This window comes from Piliocolobus tephrosceles, chromosome 14 (assembly GCF_002776525.5).
Source record: "Piliocolobus tephrosceles isolate RC106 chromosome 14, ASM277652v3, whole genome shotgun sequence".
In the NCBI taxonomy this organism is placed as follows: Eukaryota; Metazoa; Chordata; class Mammalia; order Primates; family Cercopithecidae; genus Piliocolobus; species Piliocolobus tephrosceles.
Genome location: NC_045447.1, coordinates 82,949,437 through 82,969,971, shown reverse-complemented (window position 1 = coordinate 82,969,971; position 20,535 = coordinate 82,949,437). Strand labels below are relative to the sequence as shown.

The 20,535-nt window shown below is 39.8% G+C and overlaps 1 protein-coding gene across 4 annotated transcripts in view; it reads right to left on the bottom strand.

Annotated features, from left to right (window-relative positions):
* PIP5K1B (phosphatidylinositol-4-phosphate 5-kinase type 1 beta) overlaps window positions 1–20,535 on the bottom strand; it is a 306,667-nt gene that overhangs the window by 98,173 nt on the left and 187,959 nt on the right. For all 4 annotated transcript variants that reach the window (XM_023213233.3, XM_023213232.3, XM_023213234.3 and 1 more), the window contains one exon: window positions 19,255–19,554. In XM_023213233.3, coding sequence (XP_023069001.1) covers window positions 19,255–19,554 — 300 coding nt within the window. The remainder of the gene's footprint in view (window positions 1–19,254; window positions 19,555–20,535) is intronic.

Here is a 20,535-nt window from a genome sequence, read left to right as displayed (position 1 = left end):
ATATCTTAAAACAAATTAAAAGGCTTCTGTAATGAGAAATTCTGGGAACAGATTTTAGTCACGCATTTTTAAGATTTGCATCAATTAGGAACAAAATAGTTCCGTTACTCATATCATCCTAGTCCTTTAATTAAAAGAATTGATAAATCTGCCAACAACTTAACATGTGTGAGCTTAAGAGTGAGCGACATTCTGCAACATGACAGACACCAATTGGTCCACTTCATCATTCAGGTGCACATTTCCAGAATGTCTGCCGGACCTTGCTGTTGCTGGTGGATCTTGTACCTGTGCAATTGCTATTCAAAACTCAGGTTAAAATGCAAATACAGGTGCCTTTCCGTTTAGCTCTGGTAGGACTTTACTTCCCCACTTGTAAAAAAACGAAACAGGAATGATTCACAGAACTATTTAAAACTGAAAAAGCAAGTTGGAATACTGCAAGGCTTTTTATTGCCAAAGTCAGATTCTTTCTTTCTTCTCGTTCAAGGACTAATTTAAGTCAATAACAACACTGGAATGTAGTAAAAAAGTCAATGTCAGAGTCAATGTCAAAGCAGCTGATAGAGTACCCTGAAGACATGATCAGAAACTACCTGTTTCTGAAATAAGAGCATATTCCTCAGGTTTTCATGGCTGGTGATGCATGAGTGCTCTTGTAACTTCTGTAGATTTGGGGACCTAATGTGGAAATATCCTAACTCAGAATCATAGGCATTGTCATCCTCTCTTTATGACTGAAGACTACAAAGAGCAGCTGGTCCTCCTTTTGCTTTTGCATCTTTAACACCACACTCCTTAGCCCACTAAACTATCTTCTGTCCCGTTGCTAGCAGGAGCTGGTGTGGCTGCAGGGTGGTTAAGACTCCTTGCTCTGGAACCAGATGGCCTGGTTTGACTCATGGCTCCTCCACTTGTTTGTTTTTGGGCTAAGTATCTAACATTTCTGGTGTCTATTCTCACCTGTATTATCTCTATAATAAGGATTCCTTCCAAATAATTCCTACCAAAGTTATTGTGAAGATTAACTGAGTTAATCCATGCCAAGTCTTAGGCACACAAAAAGCACTCAGTTAATGTCAGCTATTCATGTTATTCCTCCATCCGCAGAATCAATCCCTATGACCACCCCACCTTGAATCTCCCCTCTCCCTTAGCTATTGTGCCCTGGCTTCTCTTGGTTCTTTATCTTTCTATTTGACTTTCCCACTTTTTCTTCCTGTGCCCTAAAGGTGTTCACTAAAGTTCTCTAACTCTTTTCTCTACTTTCTAGTACTTACATTCATTGACTCTTTTGTTGGGAAAAAAAAATGTTTGAGTGCCATGCACTGTGGAAGTTGATGGATCTTCAGGGACAAATCCAACAGATAACTATTCCATATTTAACATTAAACAAGCCCGAATTACACATTGTAATAAGGTCTGGAGGGAAAACATCAGGGAGCTGTGGGAAGATCCCACAGGAAGTACCTACTTTCGACTGGGAGGTATTTCAACAGTCCAGGTAAGAAACGGTAATACTTGAATGAGTAGGGGTAGCTGGGGAGCTCAAGGGAGAAGTGGATAGATTTGAGAGCTTCTTAAAGGTGGATTCCAATTACCATCTTTCTACAGAAAATTCCTAAATTGTTGCATTTAATCTGACTTCATTCCTAAGCTGCAGCCCAATATATTTCCTTCAGGACATCTCTAAACTTCTTTTTTAAATTAAAAAAAAATTTTTTGAAACAGTGTCTCACTCTGTCACCCAGGCTGGAGTGCAGTGGTGCAAACATGACTCACTGCAGCCTTGACCTTCTGGGCTCAGGTGATCCTCTCATCTCAGCCTCCCGAGTGGCTGGAACTACAGGCACATGCCACCACACCTGGCTAATTTTCTGTGGAGATGGGGTTTTGCCTTGCTGCCCAGGCTAGTCTTGAATTCCCTGGGCTCAAGCGATCCAACCACCTCGGCCTCCTAAATTAGTGCTGGGATTACAGGCATGAGCCACCATGACCGGCCTTCTAAATGTCTACACATGGCTGTGCTACAACCCTAAATTCTTATCTCACTCCAAAGCAGTTCTTTTTCCTCACTTTCCTCTTTTATTTGAAATCATTCTAATATGATTTCATACTTCATGGCTCATTTTCTTTCATTGAGTCACCCAAACCTGCAGCTTCTTAATTATCAAAACGTTCGTTCTCTCTAATGATAAAGAATTAATTTCAGTTTCCCATTCTTCTTCTTCTTCTTTTTTTTTTTTTTTTGAGATGCAGTTTCGCTCTTGTTGCCCAGGCTGGTGTGCAATGGCATATTCTCGGCTCACCGCAACCTCTGCTTCCCGGGTTCAAGCAATGTTCCTGCCTCAGCCTCCCAAGTAGCTGGGATTATAGGCGCATGCCGCCATGACCGGTTAATTTTGTATTTTTAATAGAGACGAGGTTTCTCCATGTTGGTCAGGCTGGTCTTGAACTCCTGACCTCAGGTGATTCGCCTGCCTCGGCCTCCCAAAGTGCTGGGATTACAGGCGTGAGCCACCACACCTGGCCCAGTTTCCCATTCTTTCCTCACGAATTCATTTCTGACATCTGTGCTTGACCAGGTCACATCACATCCCTACTCAAAGCCTTCAGTCTCTCACCATTGCTTGGTGCCAGTGCTTCAATTTGACATAGAAGGTCCTCACTAATATGCACCAGCCAATGTTTTTTTTGTTACTTAATGCCTGCCTAGAGACATTTGCCAGGCTAGTCTAACTGCAGCTCTTTACCCCTGAATGTGCTCTGAAGATGTAAACTCTGATGCTTCTGCTCATGTCATTTCTTCTAGATGGTCCTTACCATCTTTTCAAATCCTACTGTTTTTTCAAAGCCTGTCCCTACTCCATGCAATTTACTAATGATTTCAACAAACTATTGCGATATGTCTCCCCTCTGAAGACCCAAGCATGTTGTTAGTGTCCCTCTGTCATATGAAATTCTACCTCAGGTTACATCTATATTCTTTGTACCATACACACAAGACTTCATGTCTCAACAAAGACTAGTTTGATTTAGTGCATCTTGCTGTGTGCTCTGAACACAGTAGGGATGAATATTTGTTATCTTGCTTTCCACAGGTGTAAGTAAGTGAAAACCAAAATATTCAGCAGCAAAGAATGTAAGACACTACACCTTGTATCTTAAATATAAGAACTTGATAGCTGTGCATCATGATTACAATGCCCATGAACAAATTTTTGGCACTGAAAACATTTACCGTGATTATGTGCTCTGTATTGTCAGAAAAATAAAGATAAAAGCCTACAGTGTTTTCAAACCTACCCACACCATAGGTATTTTATATACACTGTGTCAAGGGCAATAATCAAGCTGATATTTATAGAGATTCTTTCGATTTAGTGTTTAGTAGGCATACAGCTAAATGGCAGATAAAAGGCAAGGTTGTTTTGCTATAAATTAGGCTGAGCTTGGAGTCTAGTAAGACTATCACATTTTTCTTTAGGAAGCCTTTGCAAGAACAGTATGCCACAGGCTTGGTCAATTGCAAAGGCTCTTTAATCATCCAAGAATGCTTGGTGCTGGACCTAAGATGGAACACATCTCAAAACCTTCTTAGCTTTCCTGTCCTCTGCTCCCTTGTCACAGGGGTTCTTATGGAAATTAACCCATTCAATACATATTTTATTGAGCACCTACGATGTGACAGGTACTCTTTTGTTTAAAATTCCTTTGTGCAGTCTAGCAGACATATAATAAAATTAGAACATCCCCATTTTACAACTCCTGATAAATGAACGGGTCTAATCAGTGGTCATCAACAGGTACTAACATGGCAGAAAGAAAGGCATTCTGACATGATGTGCCTCCTGAAGAGGGGAGACACCAAATATGAAGTCAGACCTAAATCTGTCTCAAACTGTAGGATCCTACAACTCATTTACAGAAAAAACACACAAGAGAGGAGCGTGTTAAATGAAACAATGGGATATAATCAGCAAAATCCAGATGCTCTCGGATAAACAACCCAATATCGTCAACAAATACTTTCAAAATGAAAAAATCAGAGTGACAAGGAACTCAGCAAGTAGATTCTATTTAAATCCTGATCCAAACCACAAAACACAAAAAGTTGTTTCTGAAACAATTAGAAATTTGAACACTGACTTTTGATGATTAGTAAGAATTATTAATATTTCTAATCCATTATAATGGTATTGTATTTTTTTTTTTTTTACGGAGCCCTTAGCTTTTAGGGATTCCTACTAAAATACATACGAGTAAAATGATGTGATGTCTCGGATCTGTTTCAAATTATATTGGAAGAGAGGCAGTAAAAAAAAAAAAAAAAAAAAAAAAACTAGATTGGCCATGAGTTAAAAATAGGGCACAGAATATATGTGGATTCATTACAATATTCGGTCTACTTTTATATATTTTTATTGTATAAACTTTTCAAAATTAAAGTTTAGTGTGCTATTTTGAAATGCTTAGATACAATGCATATCTATACCTGTTTAGCATTAACTTACTCTTTGCCAATGATGAGCTAGAGATGGCCGAGAAAAAAACAGAAATTAACAATTTGGGATCTTAACTAAAGTGTTAAGTTAAAGCAGAAAACTTGCTATGTTCCATCTCACTTGATCAATCTTTGACAGAAGATCTGAAAAATAACCAAATTAACAAAATGTGGAGCTGACAGGAAGATGTACCAAGGGTCCTGAGTAATGTTTCCAGTTGGCCTAGTATCTAGTTGCTGAACAAGGAGTTAATGATTGGCAAACACATTTTTGTTAATTCAATAATGTAAGAAAACTCAAAATAGTGTCCTGGAGATTTTATGCAAATAGACATTTTTGAAAATACTGGTTGAGGGAAAAATGAATCCAAGGGCCTGCCATTCCTCACAAAGTAGACCCCTCAGAGCACAGTTCTAGAATTCCTTGTATTGTGTCAGTTTAGTTAGAGCCAAACACTTTCTTTTCAATTTAATTAAATTTCCTCAATAAAGCTCAGTGTTCTTTGCTAATGTTATAATGAGAAAATACAGGCTGTGACAAGTCATACAATTTTGGCTGGTAAAGCAGAATGAAATAAATATTAAATCCTTAGCCTAGTTTTGGCAATAATGTGTTTTTCATGGTGTCTATGCCGTGATTTAGAACTTGGGCTGTACTGGATTAACCTGTATCAAGGCTTTTTTTTTTTTACACTTAAAAAACTTGAAGTAATAAAAATATACCTTATATGCATTAAAAATAGTCATCCATCATTTAAAAAGATTCCATATACATGTATATATATATAATGTGTGTGTGTGTGTGTATATATATATATTCACCAGATTCCTATACTGGATGAATTTGGTTTGTTTTCTTTATAAACACTTCATTTCTTCAAATAAAGATGTCTTCATAAATCATTTTGTAAACAGGCTTAAAACTAATATCTTATGTTAAAATGTCACGTCCTTCTCATTATATGATATATCTTCTTGTTGGCTTTACCATGAATGATTTACTTCATTGTGGCTTAACTGGTATGACAGCAGAGAGCCCAGGCACTGTCTTGTGAGACTCAGAGGCCACACTTGGTCCAAGCCCCCACATCTACATCCATGTGTGAAATAAAATTCTGGAACCCTCACCACTGTCTGCTACAGCCCACCAACTCTGGTAAACTGCCTTTCTTAGTAAAAAGAAAAAAGTACTTACCCTTCCCCTTTCATGTTACTCTTATGGACAAAGAAAGAGAAGGAGAATGGAAGAATCTGTCCATGATAAAAAAGACCTCGATGGTTTAGACTTAGTGTTTAAACTCTAAGCTTCTTAGAAAAAGGACTACATCCTATTCATTTCTTGTACCTCCCACAGGTCTTAGCACAGAGCCTTCTGCAGAGAGAAAATTCGGAACTGTTTGCTGAACAACACATAATTAATTTGGCAGGAAGATAAGGCAGAATTTATCAACTGAGATTCCTGTGGTGGTTTAAGGCTAAAGAAAACTTGGATGATCCATGCTCTAGGATTGTTGACACTTTCATAAAGCAGGAAAAATCTGAGGCCTGGAAAGTCACCATCGGTATTGAGAAACAATATCTAAGAACAGCAAATACCTACAGAGTGAGTTTTAAAAGAAGTGATGGAAAATCCAGGTTCTGAGAGGTATCATTAGAAAAAAGAAATCCTTTGGGGTCTTGAGTTAATTTTACTTTTTGAATAATAATATATGTACATAATCAAAACTAAAGAAGGTACAAGAATGGCTCAACATGACACAGTTGAAAGCCGCACTTGGCATGAGGGCGACAGTTAAGGCAGAGCTGGAATGCATAAGTATGGGGAGGTCTGTGGCAATGTTCTCAGCTCTGTGTGTCCACATGGGACGAGGACCCTATGTTTCCAATGGTGCTCACCTAAAAAATGGAGGATAAAACAGGGACAGTTCACACATACCCTGAGAGAGTTCAACTTTAAATAAAGAGAGTATTTAACTGGAGATGTGACTGTCTAAACCAGAAGAGTCTGCAATATTATTAATTGATAAGTTGAAGTTTGAGGAAGTGGATGCTAGTAGGGAAAAGTATTGATAGATACTTAAGTAAATACATTTGTCTGCACATCTGAGTGGACAGAGAGTAAATCTGCAACCTGGAATCACGGCTTTCTCTGATCTTTGAAAATGTGACTCTTGACCTCTTTCTGAAATTGCTAACAAACTAGAAAAAAAACAGTTGGATAGCCAATTCAGAAGGAGGACTATCAGAGGATGGAGAATCTCTGCTTCTAAAGAACTCCCGTCATCATTTGAAGAGAGATCACCAGGTGCTTATGAAAATGCAGCAAACACTGAGTTGGTCATTATAATGGTTTGTCTTTGGAACATCTGGAGCTGACTGAATATGGGCAAAGTTTACAAATGAGGTCTTTGTGTGCAGAAATGAAGAGAGGAAGTTAACGAGATGTAGAATAATTCCAGTCAGCCAGGCTCGCATTAAGGCTGGATGGAGATATTTTAAATAAACGTTCAGTTTTAACTTCTCTGCAGCCTTAGTAGCTATGGACAACTGATCTGTCCAGTGAAGTACACATCCCTTTTATTTAAAAGATATTTCTGATGTATACATTCGCAGATATATCCTTTTTATAAAAGGTTCGCAGATGTATACTTTTTATAAAAAGTTGCATGTCATATATCAATTCATGACAGATTGGCCTTGGCCATTTCATTCTTATGGAGGGAGATATCCCCCCCCTCCATGAACATTTTCTACCTTGTCACTTAGAAGTACAGTATTTGAAGGGACAAAAATGAGGAGAGAATAGTTATACTTGCTCGATCAAAATACTAAATTTGGCCGAGGGCAGTGGCTCACACCTGTAATCCCAGCACTTTGGCAGGCCAAGGCAGGTAAATTGCTTGAGCCCGGGAGTTCCAGACCAAACTAGGCAACATGGTGAAACCCCTTCCCTACAAAACATACAAAAATTAGCTGAGCATGGTGACATGTGCTTGTAGTCCCAACTACTTGTGAGGCTAAGGTGGGAGGATTGCTTGAGCCCAGGAGAGATGGTTGCAAGTGAGCCATGATCATGCCACCACGTTCCAGCCTGGGCAACAGAATGAGACTCTGTCTCAAAATTTAAAAAACACTAAATTTAAAAATGTTTTTGAAGGAAAAACACTGGTGATATCAAAGGGACACTCAGTTGCAGGGTAGAAGGGCATGTAAAGAGTGTGGACTGATACTGACAGGGATGAAGAGCCATATACGTGGCCCCAAACATCTCAGAAGCCAGTATGGGGTGATCTTTTCTGAAAGGTTCAGAACCGCTGGATGTCCAAAGAAGTACTTTACTTTTCACAAAATAACATGCAGGCCCTGGTCCTACAGCACTGTGGGCACTCCATAAATGTGCGCTGGATGTTGAATGAATACAATTAAGCCCTATAAAATCAAACTGATTTTACTCTTTACTCTTTAAACCTAAGTTGAAAGCTTCTGGGAGAAAGACAAGGTCATGTTTGAAAGGTACACAATGCACTGGGTAATGTATTACAAGGCACATTTCTGAACCATTTTTTAAACTTTGTAATATTTTCCTAGACCTTGGAAGCTCTCAAATATGCCTTAAATCTCTGTAACTCAGTCCTTCACCAGCTTCCAGAAGTTCCTCCCAAGGTAAGGAGCCTCAACTGCATTTTGTAAATCACCAGGGTTTGCCGCCCCTACATCTTTGGATTGGCTGTTGGCAACCCTGCTCTGTTTTGCATCACAATCTGTATGACTGGCTTACGTTAGAATCCACAACCAGATCCACAGCAGCCAACCTCAAAGCCTTTCCAGAGACATCTTCAAAGCCAGAGCTGCTATCATCAGGCCCCGTGTGGCCACATCCCCTTCCTGCCATAGCTGTTCTCTCTGCACTCCCAGGATTCTCCACAGGGAGGAGAGGGGTCCATGGGGGCATTTCCTTCCCTTTGCTCCCTCCCCCAGATACTTTGTGGTCTTTCCATTTGGGGCCTATATCAACCTTACTCCTACACTTAGGGTCGTCTAATCAGAGACCAGTAGGTTATTTTTACAAAAAAGCCAGAAACTCTAAGTAGTAGATATAGCATTGTTCTATTTTATAAGCCCAAAGATTTTAGCTTTCCTTAACTTGAATTATTGCATATATAAAGTTCTGTGGGACAATTACGTAAAATGAAAACTCGCTAGACATATAACAACAAACTCAGGAAATGCTTCAACTCTCCAATCTTTAGGTAATATCTCTTTTTAGGAAGAAAGGAAAAGGAGTTTACTTCTTAGAGCCGAGGAAATTACTTTCAGTCTCCCATTTTCATTCTTTCTGTAGAGATTTCGATACTACTTTGGTTTGAAGTGAGAGTTAAAAAAAAAAAAAAAGCAAACTACTGACTTGATAATCCTTCCGTTTGTGTAGTGAATCAGAATTCTCAAAAGCTGCTCACACAGGATTCAACGTCACACATCGAGTCCCTAATCTCCTCCCTTGCAAGATTTCAGAAACAATCAACCCGCCTGTAACCATCACATTGCTCAGAAGGAAGCCTCGCTTTTGACTTAATAGGATTTCGTGTGCATGCACGTTGGTAACAGTTGGCAAATGTCAATGGGCTTGATTATGCTTTTGATTACATTTTTAAAATTAAATGTTTGGATTATTTATTTTACTTTGTGTTCCTTAGTCACTTGGCACTGTGTTCCTCTGTTCCTCCTTCCTTGAAATAGGCTGCAAGATTTCATGAACTCATTGTTCTGTCCAAACCAAGCTCTCCACTAGGATTGAGCCCCTTTCTGACTCCTACGGCATCTGCCCCTATAACTCCTTGTCAGAGTTAGGGGACCAGTCATTGAGCACTTCTAGCCCATGCTGCCTATATCTGTCCATGTTATTACTTAATGTTTTCATTTCAGTGGCCTTACCACCATTACACATAAGCTCCTTAAGGAGAGTGTAATGATGAAAGAACATGGGTTTGGAGTCAGAGAGACCTGGGTGTAAGTTCTGGATGCAGCACTGTGAGCTCTGTGGACCTGTAGAAGCTGAACCTCTCCTGAGGATTCACTTCTTTATCTGTCAAAAGGGAATCACACCACTCACTTCACAGGGCTTTGTGAAGATGAATGAGAGAACCTATATGTAACAGATTGTCTGGTTCAAAGTAAGTCTAAATAAATGTTACCTGAACCAACCTACAAATAAAGTAAGCCTTGGAAATGCATCCTTATTGTCCAAGAAATAAAGTATTACGTATTGTATTGTATATACATATTTGATGATTACATATTACATATGATTTGTTTTACATGTTAAGCTACTTTGGTATACTATAGGTTATATCCAAGATGGAACCCTATCTCCACCAAAACCCAGAAGAGCATATTCTGTAAAATCTGGGAATTGTCTTACTTAATAGAAAGTCAGGCATGAACAACATAGAGTATTTTGATTTTTGTAGCTACCTTGACACTATCTTGCACAGATTATTGTGTTCCTTCTGTTACTGCCAGCAGCTCATTTCCATTCCCCACCTTCAGTAGAACTAAGCTGCAGCAAGTGGCACCAGCCCCCTCCCAAGACTACTGAACAGTTGTGGTGTATGGATGGTCTTAAATGGGGACACCAGTCGCCATCTAAATAAAAACTGAGGGATGAAGAGGTTAACACAGTTGCAATTTAGTAATTTACTGGCCTTTAACAGACCTTGGCCAAATGAGCAATACAAATGTACTCCAAACAATTATCCACAAATTCACAATGTTGACATGATTTACTTTGGTTCTTTCAAGATGAACCATGTGTAGGTTATTACTAAAACCTGCTTTTATTACATTCATTGACTAGGTAAGATTCACTATTCCAAGAAAGTTTGCTGTTGCTACTTCCTAGGCTTCATCAGAAGACTGACACCAAGAGAAACGCTGTGTAAGAACTCTCGAGTGAGCTAAGACTGGGAAAATGAGGTTCCACAGTTCCCACAGAGCAGATTTTTAGTAGCAAACGTTAAACATGTAATCAAGTAATTACAATATAATGAAGCAATACCAATGGCTGTAGAATAGATTTAGATGAAGTCTCACAGGAGTGCTTATTATTAGAAACACACATGTTAAACTCCTGTATCACAGGCCTTTTCTTAAGAATCTTGTCAGTTGCATAGTCTCATGGGCATATTACCAGGCATTAAACTTAACATTGAGTTTTTCTGCTGTCTTTTCACCGCTCTTTTCTATATCCCCAAACTGCTTTATTAGATTTATCTTTTGCTTTTCTGGGGCATATATTCAAGTAATTTTTTAGCAAGAGACTTAAATACACACTTATCAGAGTGGCTAAAATAAAAAATAGTGACAACAGCAGATGCTAGCGAGGATAAGGAGAAAAACGGATCATTCATCCACTGCTGGTGGAAATGTAAAATGGTGCAACCACTCTGGAAAAGAGTATGGCAGTTTCTTAAAAAATTCAACATGCACTTACCATATGATATAGAAACTGAATTTAGGCATTTATCCCAGAGAAATGAAAACTTATGCTCACGCAAAAGCCAGTATACAAATGTTCACAGCAGCTTTATTTGTAACACTCAAAAACTAGAAAAAACTCACATGTTCGTCAGTGGGTGAATGTTAAACTGTGATACATCCATACCAAGAAATATCACTCAGCAATCAAAAGGAGCACATTACTGATACAGGCAATAACTTGGATGAATATCAATGGCATTATACTGAGTTAAAAAAAAAGCCAATCTCAGCGGTTATATACTGTACAATTCCATTTATACAGCATTCTCGAAATGGCAAAATTATAGAGATGGAAAACAGATTGGTGATTGCACAGGATTAGGAAGGAGTCGTCAGGGAAGGAGGTAGCTGTGGCTATAAAAGGGTACCATTAGCATCTTTGAGAAAGAACTGTTCTGTACTTGACCATGGTGGTGGTTATATAAATCTATGTATGTCTAAAATTGCACAGAACCTCCCCCACCACACAGGTGCACGTAAAACTTGTGAAATCTGAAAAAAGCTGAAAAACATCAGTAGGTTGTACCAAAGTCAATTTCCTCATTGTGATACTGCACTAAGGTTGTGTAAGATTGTGCAAGATATTACCACTGGGGGAAACTGGGTGAAGGGTATATGATATCTCTCTGTGTTATTGCTTCCAATAGCATATGAATCTATTATCTCAAAATACGAAGCAAAAAAATTTACAGGTAGAAAAATTTATAAAGCCCTTGCACATATGATATGATGATGTCATTATTTCTGTTCTCACAATAAAACCTGGCTTGGCTAGGTAAGTCCAAAATCATTTTTTCTCAGACCAGAGAGTAGAAGGCATTCTTTTACTGTTTCCTGGGAAATCTTAGGATTCCTTCCAGCTCAAATAATCTTTGATTCTATGAGTTGGTTTTATTTGTTCACCAACTTTAACTTTGCCTTATGCTTATACTGCTGTGATATCAAACTATTATAGATAGAAAAAACTCATAATTTTAAGACACTGGAGCAAATCAAATATCTCATGGGTTTACAGCATTTGTAAAACACACTTTGAAACACAGTGGATTTGGCTGGGCATGGTGGCTCACACCTGTAATCTTAGCGCTTTAGAAGGCTGAGGCGGGAAGATCACTTAAGATCAGGAGTTCGAGACCAGCCTGGCCAACAAGGTGAAACTTTATCTCTACTAAAAATATAAAAATTAGCTGGGTATGGTGGTACATGCCTGTAGTCCCAGCTACTTGGAAAGCTGAGGCAGGAGAATCGCTTGAGCCTGGGAGGTGGAGGTTGCAGTGAGCTGAGATTATGCCACTGCACTCTAGCCTGGGCAGCAGAGTGAGACTTCACCTCAAAAAACAAAAAACAAAAACAAAACAAGTAATTTAGGAATGTGGAGTCAATGATGTCCCTGCGCCCTTTTCATGTTTTGATTGAAGTCTAAAAACAAAATCGAATTCCTTATTGATTAGAGGATAGTTTAAATTGAAGTATTTCTACCTTCAGGATATGTACATCTCCTTTCTATTAGGTCTAAAGCATTTTTTCTTCCCCAGTGATAACTGAGAAGGCAAGCAATATCAAAAAAAGAAAATAAAAAGTTTACTCCTAGCAAACTTATAGCTGAATGGTAAGCAATAGCCATAATGTTAAATTAAGTATTATATAAAATAACCCATTTTGTAACCCATGCAAACATGCCCATAGCTGATATAAGAATCGGATCCATAAATTTAGAGCTTGCCTTACATAGAAAGATCCCTCTTTGCATATCAGAAAGCTTCAGTATTCTTAAGACTGGTTTCATTAAATTCTGAGAACCTATTAATATTTATGGTTACAGTCATTGGTGTGAAAAAGGAAAATTGGTTCCACACTCTTTAAAAATTAATAACTTGCAGCTCAACAAAAAAGATAATAAATGTAAAATAAGTCAATTAGGTCATTAATTATCAAGACTGTCTCTGAAATGACTCTCACTTGAAAGAGTAAAAATATTTGGGTTGTAAACACAAGTTCTCACTAATATACTTTGTCTCAAAGTCATTTCCCGGAGTTATTAATAAATATTTCAGGATATAATAATTTATCAAATTAATTAAACGATATGGGATTCTAGATTTTACATAGATAACTTATGTCAGAGAAAAAATAATCACGGTAAATTACAATGAATACAAAAATAGATCCTAATTGTTCTTTTAAAAATTAATACACGAATTTTCAATTACAATCTTGAAACATGTACTGAGTGTATAGAATAAGCCAGGTGTTGCAGCTGCAGAGAGGTGTAAAGAATGAGCTTTGCCCTTGGAGACATTTAAAGTCTCGCTGGAGAGACAGTACGCACACCTAAAGAAGACAAGGGTCAGTGCTAATAAAATAAAGTCCATATTCACAATAGCAAAGACAGAATCAACCCAGATGCCCATCAACAGTGAACTGGATAATGAAAATACGGTACATATGCAACACAGAATACTATGTAGCCATAAAAAGAATGTAATCATGTACTTTGCAGCAACATGGATGGAGCTGAAGGCCATTATTCTTTTTTTTTTTTTTTTTTTTTTTGAGACGGAGTCTCGCTCTGTCGCCCAGGCTGGAGTGCAGTGGCGCGATCTCAGCTCACTGCAAGCTCCGCCTCCCGGGCTCACGCCATTCTCCTGCCTCAGCCTCCAGAGTAGCTGGGACTACAGGCGCCCGCCACCGCGCCCAGCTAATTTTTTGTATTTTTTTTTTTTTAGTAGAGATGGGGTTTCACCGTGGTCTCGATCTCCTGACCTTGTGTGAATTAGCACAGTAATAGAAAACCAAATAATGCATGCTCTTACTTCCAAATGGGAGCTACACATTGAGTACATATGGACATAAAGTAGCGAAGGACACACGCGGGGGCCTACCTGAGGGTGGAGGCGGGGAGGAGGAGGGTAGGAAGATGGAAAATTTACCTATCAGGCACTATGCTTATTACCCAGGTGATGAAATAATCTGTACACCAAATCCTTATGACAATTTACCCATGTAACAAATCTGCTCATGTACTCCTGAACTTAAAATAAAAGTTGGAAAGAGAAAAAGTCTAATGACCATTTACAACATTGCTTCCATGGGAAAACTCTCTGCAATATAAATGTACTTTTGTTACACAAATGACTCTTGATAGGAGGACAACCAGTACAACTTTTCAAATAGTCTGAAGTGATTCAAAACGGAGATAATCTACTTTATTAAATTCTCAGCGCCATTTTTGGCAGGCATTGCAGTGAAACTGGATACTTCCTTCAAAACAGGCAGAACTTAAAAAATAGCTACATACACAAAAATCACCAGACAGGTTTCTTGGAAGTGCACCTAAACCTTTCTTTCTTTTTAAAAATCATTAGACAGCTGATTATTCCTTTGTTCAAATACATATTCCAATAAACACTTACTAAGTGTCTGCTAAGAACCAGGCATGTAGATATAAAGATAGATTAAGCCTTGCTCCTCAGGCTCCAGGATTTACATGTGAAAAGATAACAGTGTATGAAGTCCCACGAAAGAAGTAAGCCCAGGATGCATGGGGAACCACAACAGCATGGTCTTGGAGGAACTGATCCCTGAGTAGTCCTGAGATGGGTAGGTGAGGGACAGGTGTAGAATAAGGGAAGAATGGTCCAGCAGAGTGAGGCATGGATAAAAAGACCAAAACCTTTAGAGAATATGGCCAGTAGATCAGAAGAGCTGGAGAGTGGGGATCTGCATCAGAGGAGAGGGGAGAGAGAAGGCGGGAGACAGAAGCTGACGAAGGCATCTGGAGAAGGTGGCAGGGACCAGATCAGGAAGGATTTTAATGTTGCAAGCTGGGAATCATTGGCTTTAGCCCAAAGGCAGTGGGGAACCTTGGCCAGAGAGTGTTAAGTCTTCTGATCAGAGGATCAGTCTGGCAGCAGTGGTGGGGACGTGATGGAAGGCAGTGATAACAAAAACCAGCAAAGAGGCTACAGCAAAACTCTAGGTGATGAATAACCAGCGTCTCAATAAAAGCAGTGGCTGTGCCTACAGCGAGGAGGGGCAGATCCATGAGTTCTTTGGCAGACAGACTGGGACATGGTGATTTTACTGCACACAGAGAAAGAGGGAGAGGAGGGAAGAAAGAGTAGCTTCAGGGTGCAGATTTGGGTATCTGGCTGCACGACGGTCATGTTCCCTGGGTCACAGAAGACTAGAAGAGGTGCAGGCCTGGGGGAAGATGAAGGGGTACCTGGGAAGAGCAGTTTCCAAATAGGACATGCATCTCAGATTGTCTGTCACGTGGGAGCCATTGGGGATGGGTTGAATAAATCCTGCTTTCTGGTTTTGATAGCAAGTGATCTGTGATGTCCTTGCAGTACTCGATGTCACCGCTCTTTCCCTGGGTCAAATTCACTTGTGGGTAAGGATGGCTGTGGCAGTGGGCATACAGAGGGTCAGACCAAGGGACAGGAAACCCTTCAGGAAAGGGGACTGATCATTTACCTATCAATTTCCCCCCCACCACACACAACCAATGGGGAGTGGAACCCCCAATAGCAATGTGGAGATGGGGTGTGGAACCTGACATCTGGATGTTTGCTTTTGGAAAGAGCTCTTTGATCCTGTGGGGGAACTGGGCTCAGTAAGGTTGAGGCATAAAAGAAGATGGATTTTCCAGAATAGTTCCAAGTGGGCAATGTGCTACATGGAGGAGTTGGTCAGGAATGAACCATCCCAAAGGGCAGGCTGGTATAATAACACAGGGGTCTGGGACTGGGCTTGGGGAAGCCAGGCAAAGGGACTCAGGGGTTGCCACAAAGATGCCAGGAGAAGATGGCATGTGTCAGGGGGACTCAGTGCAGGACGAGGCTGTTCAGGTCTTTTCAGACGCAGAGCTCAGAAACAGCAGCTCTGATTGGCAGTCAGGGAAGCAGTCCACGGGGAGCAGGGAATAAGGTTGGTCAAGCTGGCCCTTCCGGCCAGCACTCATGCTAAAGGAAATAGAATCCTGGGGTCTGAGATGTCAAGCCAAAATATGAAAGGAGAGGTAGGGGCGCCAAGAAGCAGGGAGAGGTCAGCCATAGGTTAAGAGGCTTAACAAATCTGTCTGGGAACAACAAAGAAGCTGGGGTCCAAAGGTCTGGGATTCTTGGATTTGCTACTGCTAAGCCCTTAAGAGCTCCCTGGCACCACCAGAAAGGGTCTTCTGACCATATGTGGCTCTCATATTATGTGGCCACTCTCCTCTTCTACCCCACACGCTCTCCCTATCAACTGCCCCAAAACCGAACAACTATAGCTCCCGGAACACGTTGTGCTATTTCACACCCATTGTTTCATACTTATTCTCTTTTCCTAGAAATATGCTTCTACTGCTTTGCCTACCCGGAGAAAGCTTCTCATCCTTTAAAAGCAAGCTACAATGTTCCCTACTCTAATCCTCACAATATAATATCATTGCACATACTAGACTGTATGGCAATTGATAAAAAATAAAGGTCATGCACCTCATGCTTGGCATGTAGTGTGTTTGCAATATGTGCTGATAAGTGAATAGAAGCATATATCCTAATATGGGTCTAGTTCACCTTTCTCTGCCTGGGGTGCTGAAACAGTAATACATTCCTCTAACTGGTTTGTTTCCAGAGCCTTAGCCATACTGTCTAACAGGAATTTTAGCAGAAAAGACTCCTGATTGATAGGTGCTGGCCTCAGCTCAGACCAACCTTGCAGGCCCTCTGGGTCTCTGCAGTCCCTCAGCCAGCACAGAGATTCAGCTCTGCAAAGCAAAGGCAATATTGGGACAATGTCAACCACATATCCTACTGCAGTCATCCAGTGAGTTGGCCCTTCAGAGGATGACCTGAAGAGACAGACGTAACTCTAGGAAGGGGATTCTGAGCCTTAGGGGAGAAGGAAGAGGAGGAACAATGGGCTCCAAGAGACTCATGATCCATCACGAGGATGGGCATCTTTTGGGGGGAGGACAGTTCACAGCATTCATACGATTTACTGAGAGGCCCTTGACTATTAAATATTAATATTCACCATTCCAGAAATATGCTTTGCTTGAGGCAGCTCTGCTCAGAGCAACAGCTGCTGAATCCAGATCCCAGAGGACTTGGTCATGGTCAGGACAGATCAGGGAAGGAAGCTGAGTTCCCCTACAGCTCAGCATTTACACACTCCCATACCATCCCAAGAGAAGCCTTTCTCAAGGCAGATGTACATATTTTAAAGAATGTCCATGATCTGTGTCTTGCACAACTTCAAACGCAGTGAGTAAGAGGGAGTAAGGCTCAGGATACCTCAGATACTTGACCTTTATGTTCCTTAGAACAATAAACCTGCCAGAGAATAAAAAATAAAAGGCAAATCTCCAGGGTCTCATTCGTGATGAAAAGTTTGGTTTGACCTCGTGGTCTCAGTCCTGAGCTCAGGAAATGCTAATAAATAGACAAATCCTGAGTAATGGCTCTTTTATATTTGCCTTTTTTTTTTTTTTTTTTTTTCTGGCAGAGAAGCATGTGGTGTTAGAAGGCAGCAGATAAAGGCTTTCCATACTAAAGGGGCAAGAAGCACACAAAAGAGGAAGCAAACCTAAAACTGGAGAGGCTGACACTAAACTCTAGGGAATTGAGAGTCACTTTTTACCCACATTCTGTAAAGGGCAGAAAAAACACAGGAAAAAGGTTTCTACTAAAATATGTGTGTTTTGTTTTTACGTTTTTTGAATAGAAAAATATGCATCACTCAAATCCACTCAGATATCTGAATATCTGCTGGATGTTTTTTGTTTGTTTGTTTGCTTGGTTCCTACTGTTCCTTCCCTGAGTTCTGAAAAGATAATTAAAAAAGAATCCTCAGAGTGAACCTTTAAGTTTCAGTTGTTAGAAGCACATATCTTTGTACCCAAACACATGTGGGCTCTGTCATTGACTTGCTAAGTAATCTGGATAAGTTTCTGAATCTCTTTAAGAACCCAATTCTTCAGCAATGAAAATGGAAGTATGAATAGTACTGACTTCAAAGAGTTGCTGAGGGAATTAAGGGAAATGATGCATTAAAAAATCTTAGACTAACCTGGTATACTATAAGCATTCAATAAATGGTAGCTAAACAATAGAAGTAACAACTCTGTCAATAAAGAAAAACAATTCTAAGGACACGTTTTTGTGTACAATCATGCGAGCTATAACAAGTAGAAAGGAAGAAAAACAAAACAAAACAAAACAAAAAAACAGAAACAGTAGCCCTGTATTCCTCAGTGAAAATTCCCTACTTTATACCTTAGAAGGGGTGTCAGACTGTCTTCCTCACCTTCATGTGAGTTCGGGTCCAGCAGAGAAGTGTCCCTCCTCCCCTATAACAACATGGGTCATCCGTCCAGGCCCATGGAAAGTGCAGAAAACCACAGCCTGTGCCATCATGCTTTCTGTCCACCTCCACTACCCAACTTAGCCAAGTGGCTGGACGCTTCTCCCATGATCATTATCCTTCAGAAGCTATTAGCACTGCATTTTTCTTTTCTCCAAAACAATTTTTATCTCTTCACCATGTTAGAAAAAAATCTTCCCTTAGTTTTTCTTTCTTTTTTTTTCTTTTAAAGCAGAGTGGCCTGGGGGAATTCCTCCACACTTTGGACAATCACTCCAGCTAAGTTTGCAGGGAATGGTGTCTGCCCTAATTGGCAAGCTTCATTCCTGCTCACCTCTTATTCAGACCACAAAAAATAATTTCAGCAAACGTTCTGCTCACATCATAGTTTTGCATCCATGCTGATCTCTAGGGAGCCATTATTAATCCCAAGCACGTTTTCTCTAAACGTGTCTCCCAAATTCAAGTCTTACTTCTTCCAAGATTTCTATATGGCTTTTCTTACTTAACACTACGTTAAACCAAAATTCTATTTCTTTCTAGTTAAACTATCTTCCCCATAGTGGAGAAAGAAAAGAAAACAAGGCTTTCTTGTTTCATTTTATCAAAGAAAGCTGACTTAGCTTATTAATTATAAATAAACAACAGAGATGTAGGTTAAGGACTCTAGATAACTCCCTTATCATTTACCAATTCCTTCAGTATCAAGGAAGCATGGCTTGGCACCAGGATTGGGAAAGACAGGATTCCACATGTCCGCCACTTTGGACATTCCTTATTTCTATGCTTTCAATAAGTGGCAGCCACAGTTTACATGAGCACAGAGTTCAAAGAAAATTACAACAATCAAACTTCCTTACCCGGCAGTCTCTCTGAAGTGTTTTCATAAGCGCATTGTATGTTTCTGTATCAAAATACAACCCTTCGTGCATGTCTTGTAGGAAGTCTAAGTCCTTAAACGTGGGGTTGGATTTCTCTCTCTCTTTACGGGATGCTCTTCGCTTATACGTTGAGCCTTTCAAGTCATATGTAAAGTGCATTCTCATGGAGCGTGGCAAAACGTTGTTCATCACCACAATCCTGATATTAATGCCTCCTGATTGCATACAATACAGCCCGTAAAATTTTGGCAAAAGAGTCCTTGGATTCTGGTTTAAATTCTAGAAACCAAAACAAGAAAAATATATTTATAATCTTCTATTTTGACAAAATAATGTTCCACTAAAGATGTGTTTTCATGCTGACATGATAATTAAAAATGGGATGTGATTATCTTTATTAATGTCCATTACTAAAATTTTGCTGTTTCTAATCTATTTCTTAAGTCTGCTTATTGGACAGCAATTTTATTATTCTAAACTCAGGGCAGTGAAAGTCACTGAATTGAAATTGGACATAATGTCCCAAATTGGCTCCAACTAAAAACAGGCAAGGAGTTGACTGGTGCCATGAGTGACTCTTCTCTAAGGTAGCTAAAGAGAAAATGAATTGCCAAAGTATAAGGGATGAACATTTAAAATTTTAATAGCTCCTGCAAAACTGTCTTCCAAAATGGCAGACCAATTTACAACCACACTATGTAAGATTGTACACAGATTTTCCCGTCACTCTTACCAGTGCTGAATAGTATCCAAACTTTAAAATCTTTGTAAGCATGATTAGTGAAAAATGGAAACTTGTTTTTAAAAATTTGAATGCCACTGATTATTTATGTATTTTTAGTCACCTTAAAGATAATTTTGCTCATTTTTTCTGTAGGTTTTTGTCACTGTTGAAATTCTTGATATATTCTGGATATTTATCATTTCTCTCATCTATATGGGGTAGTTTCTTCCAGTCTGTTGTCTTTTTTATTATTTATAAAAATAGGGAGGCCAGGCACTGTGGCTCATGCCTGTAAATCCCAGCACTTTTGGAAGCCGGGGCGGGCGGAACACAAGGTCAGGAGTTTGAGACCAGCTTGGCTAGCATGGTGAAACCCTGTCTCCACTAAAAATACAAAAAATTAGCCTGATCTGGTGGCATATGCCTGTAGTCCCAGCTACTCGGGAGGCTGAGGCAGGAGAATTGCTTGAACCCGGCAGGCAGGGGTTGCAGTGAGCCAAGATAGCGCCACTGCACTCCAGCCTGGGTGACAGAGC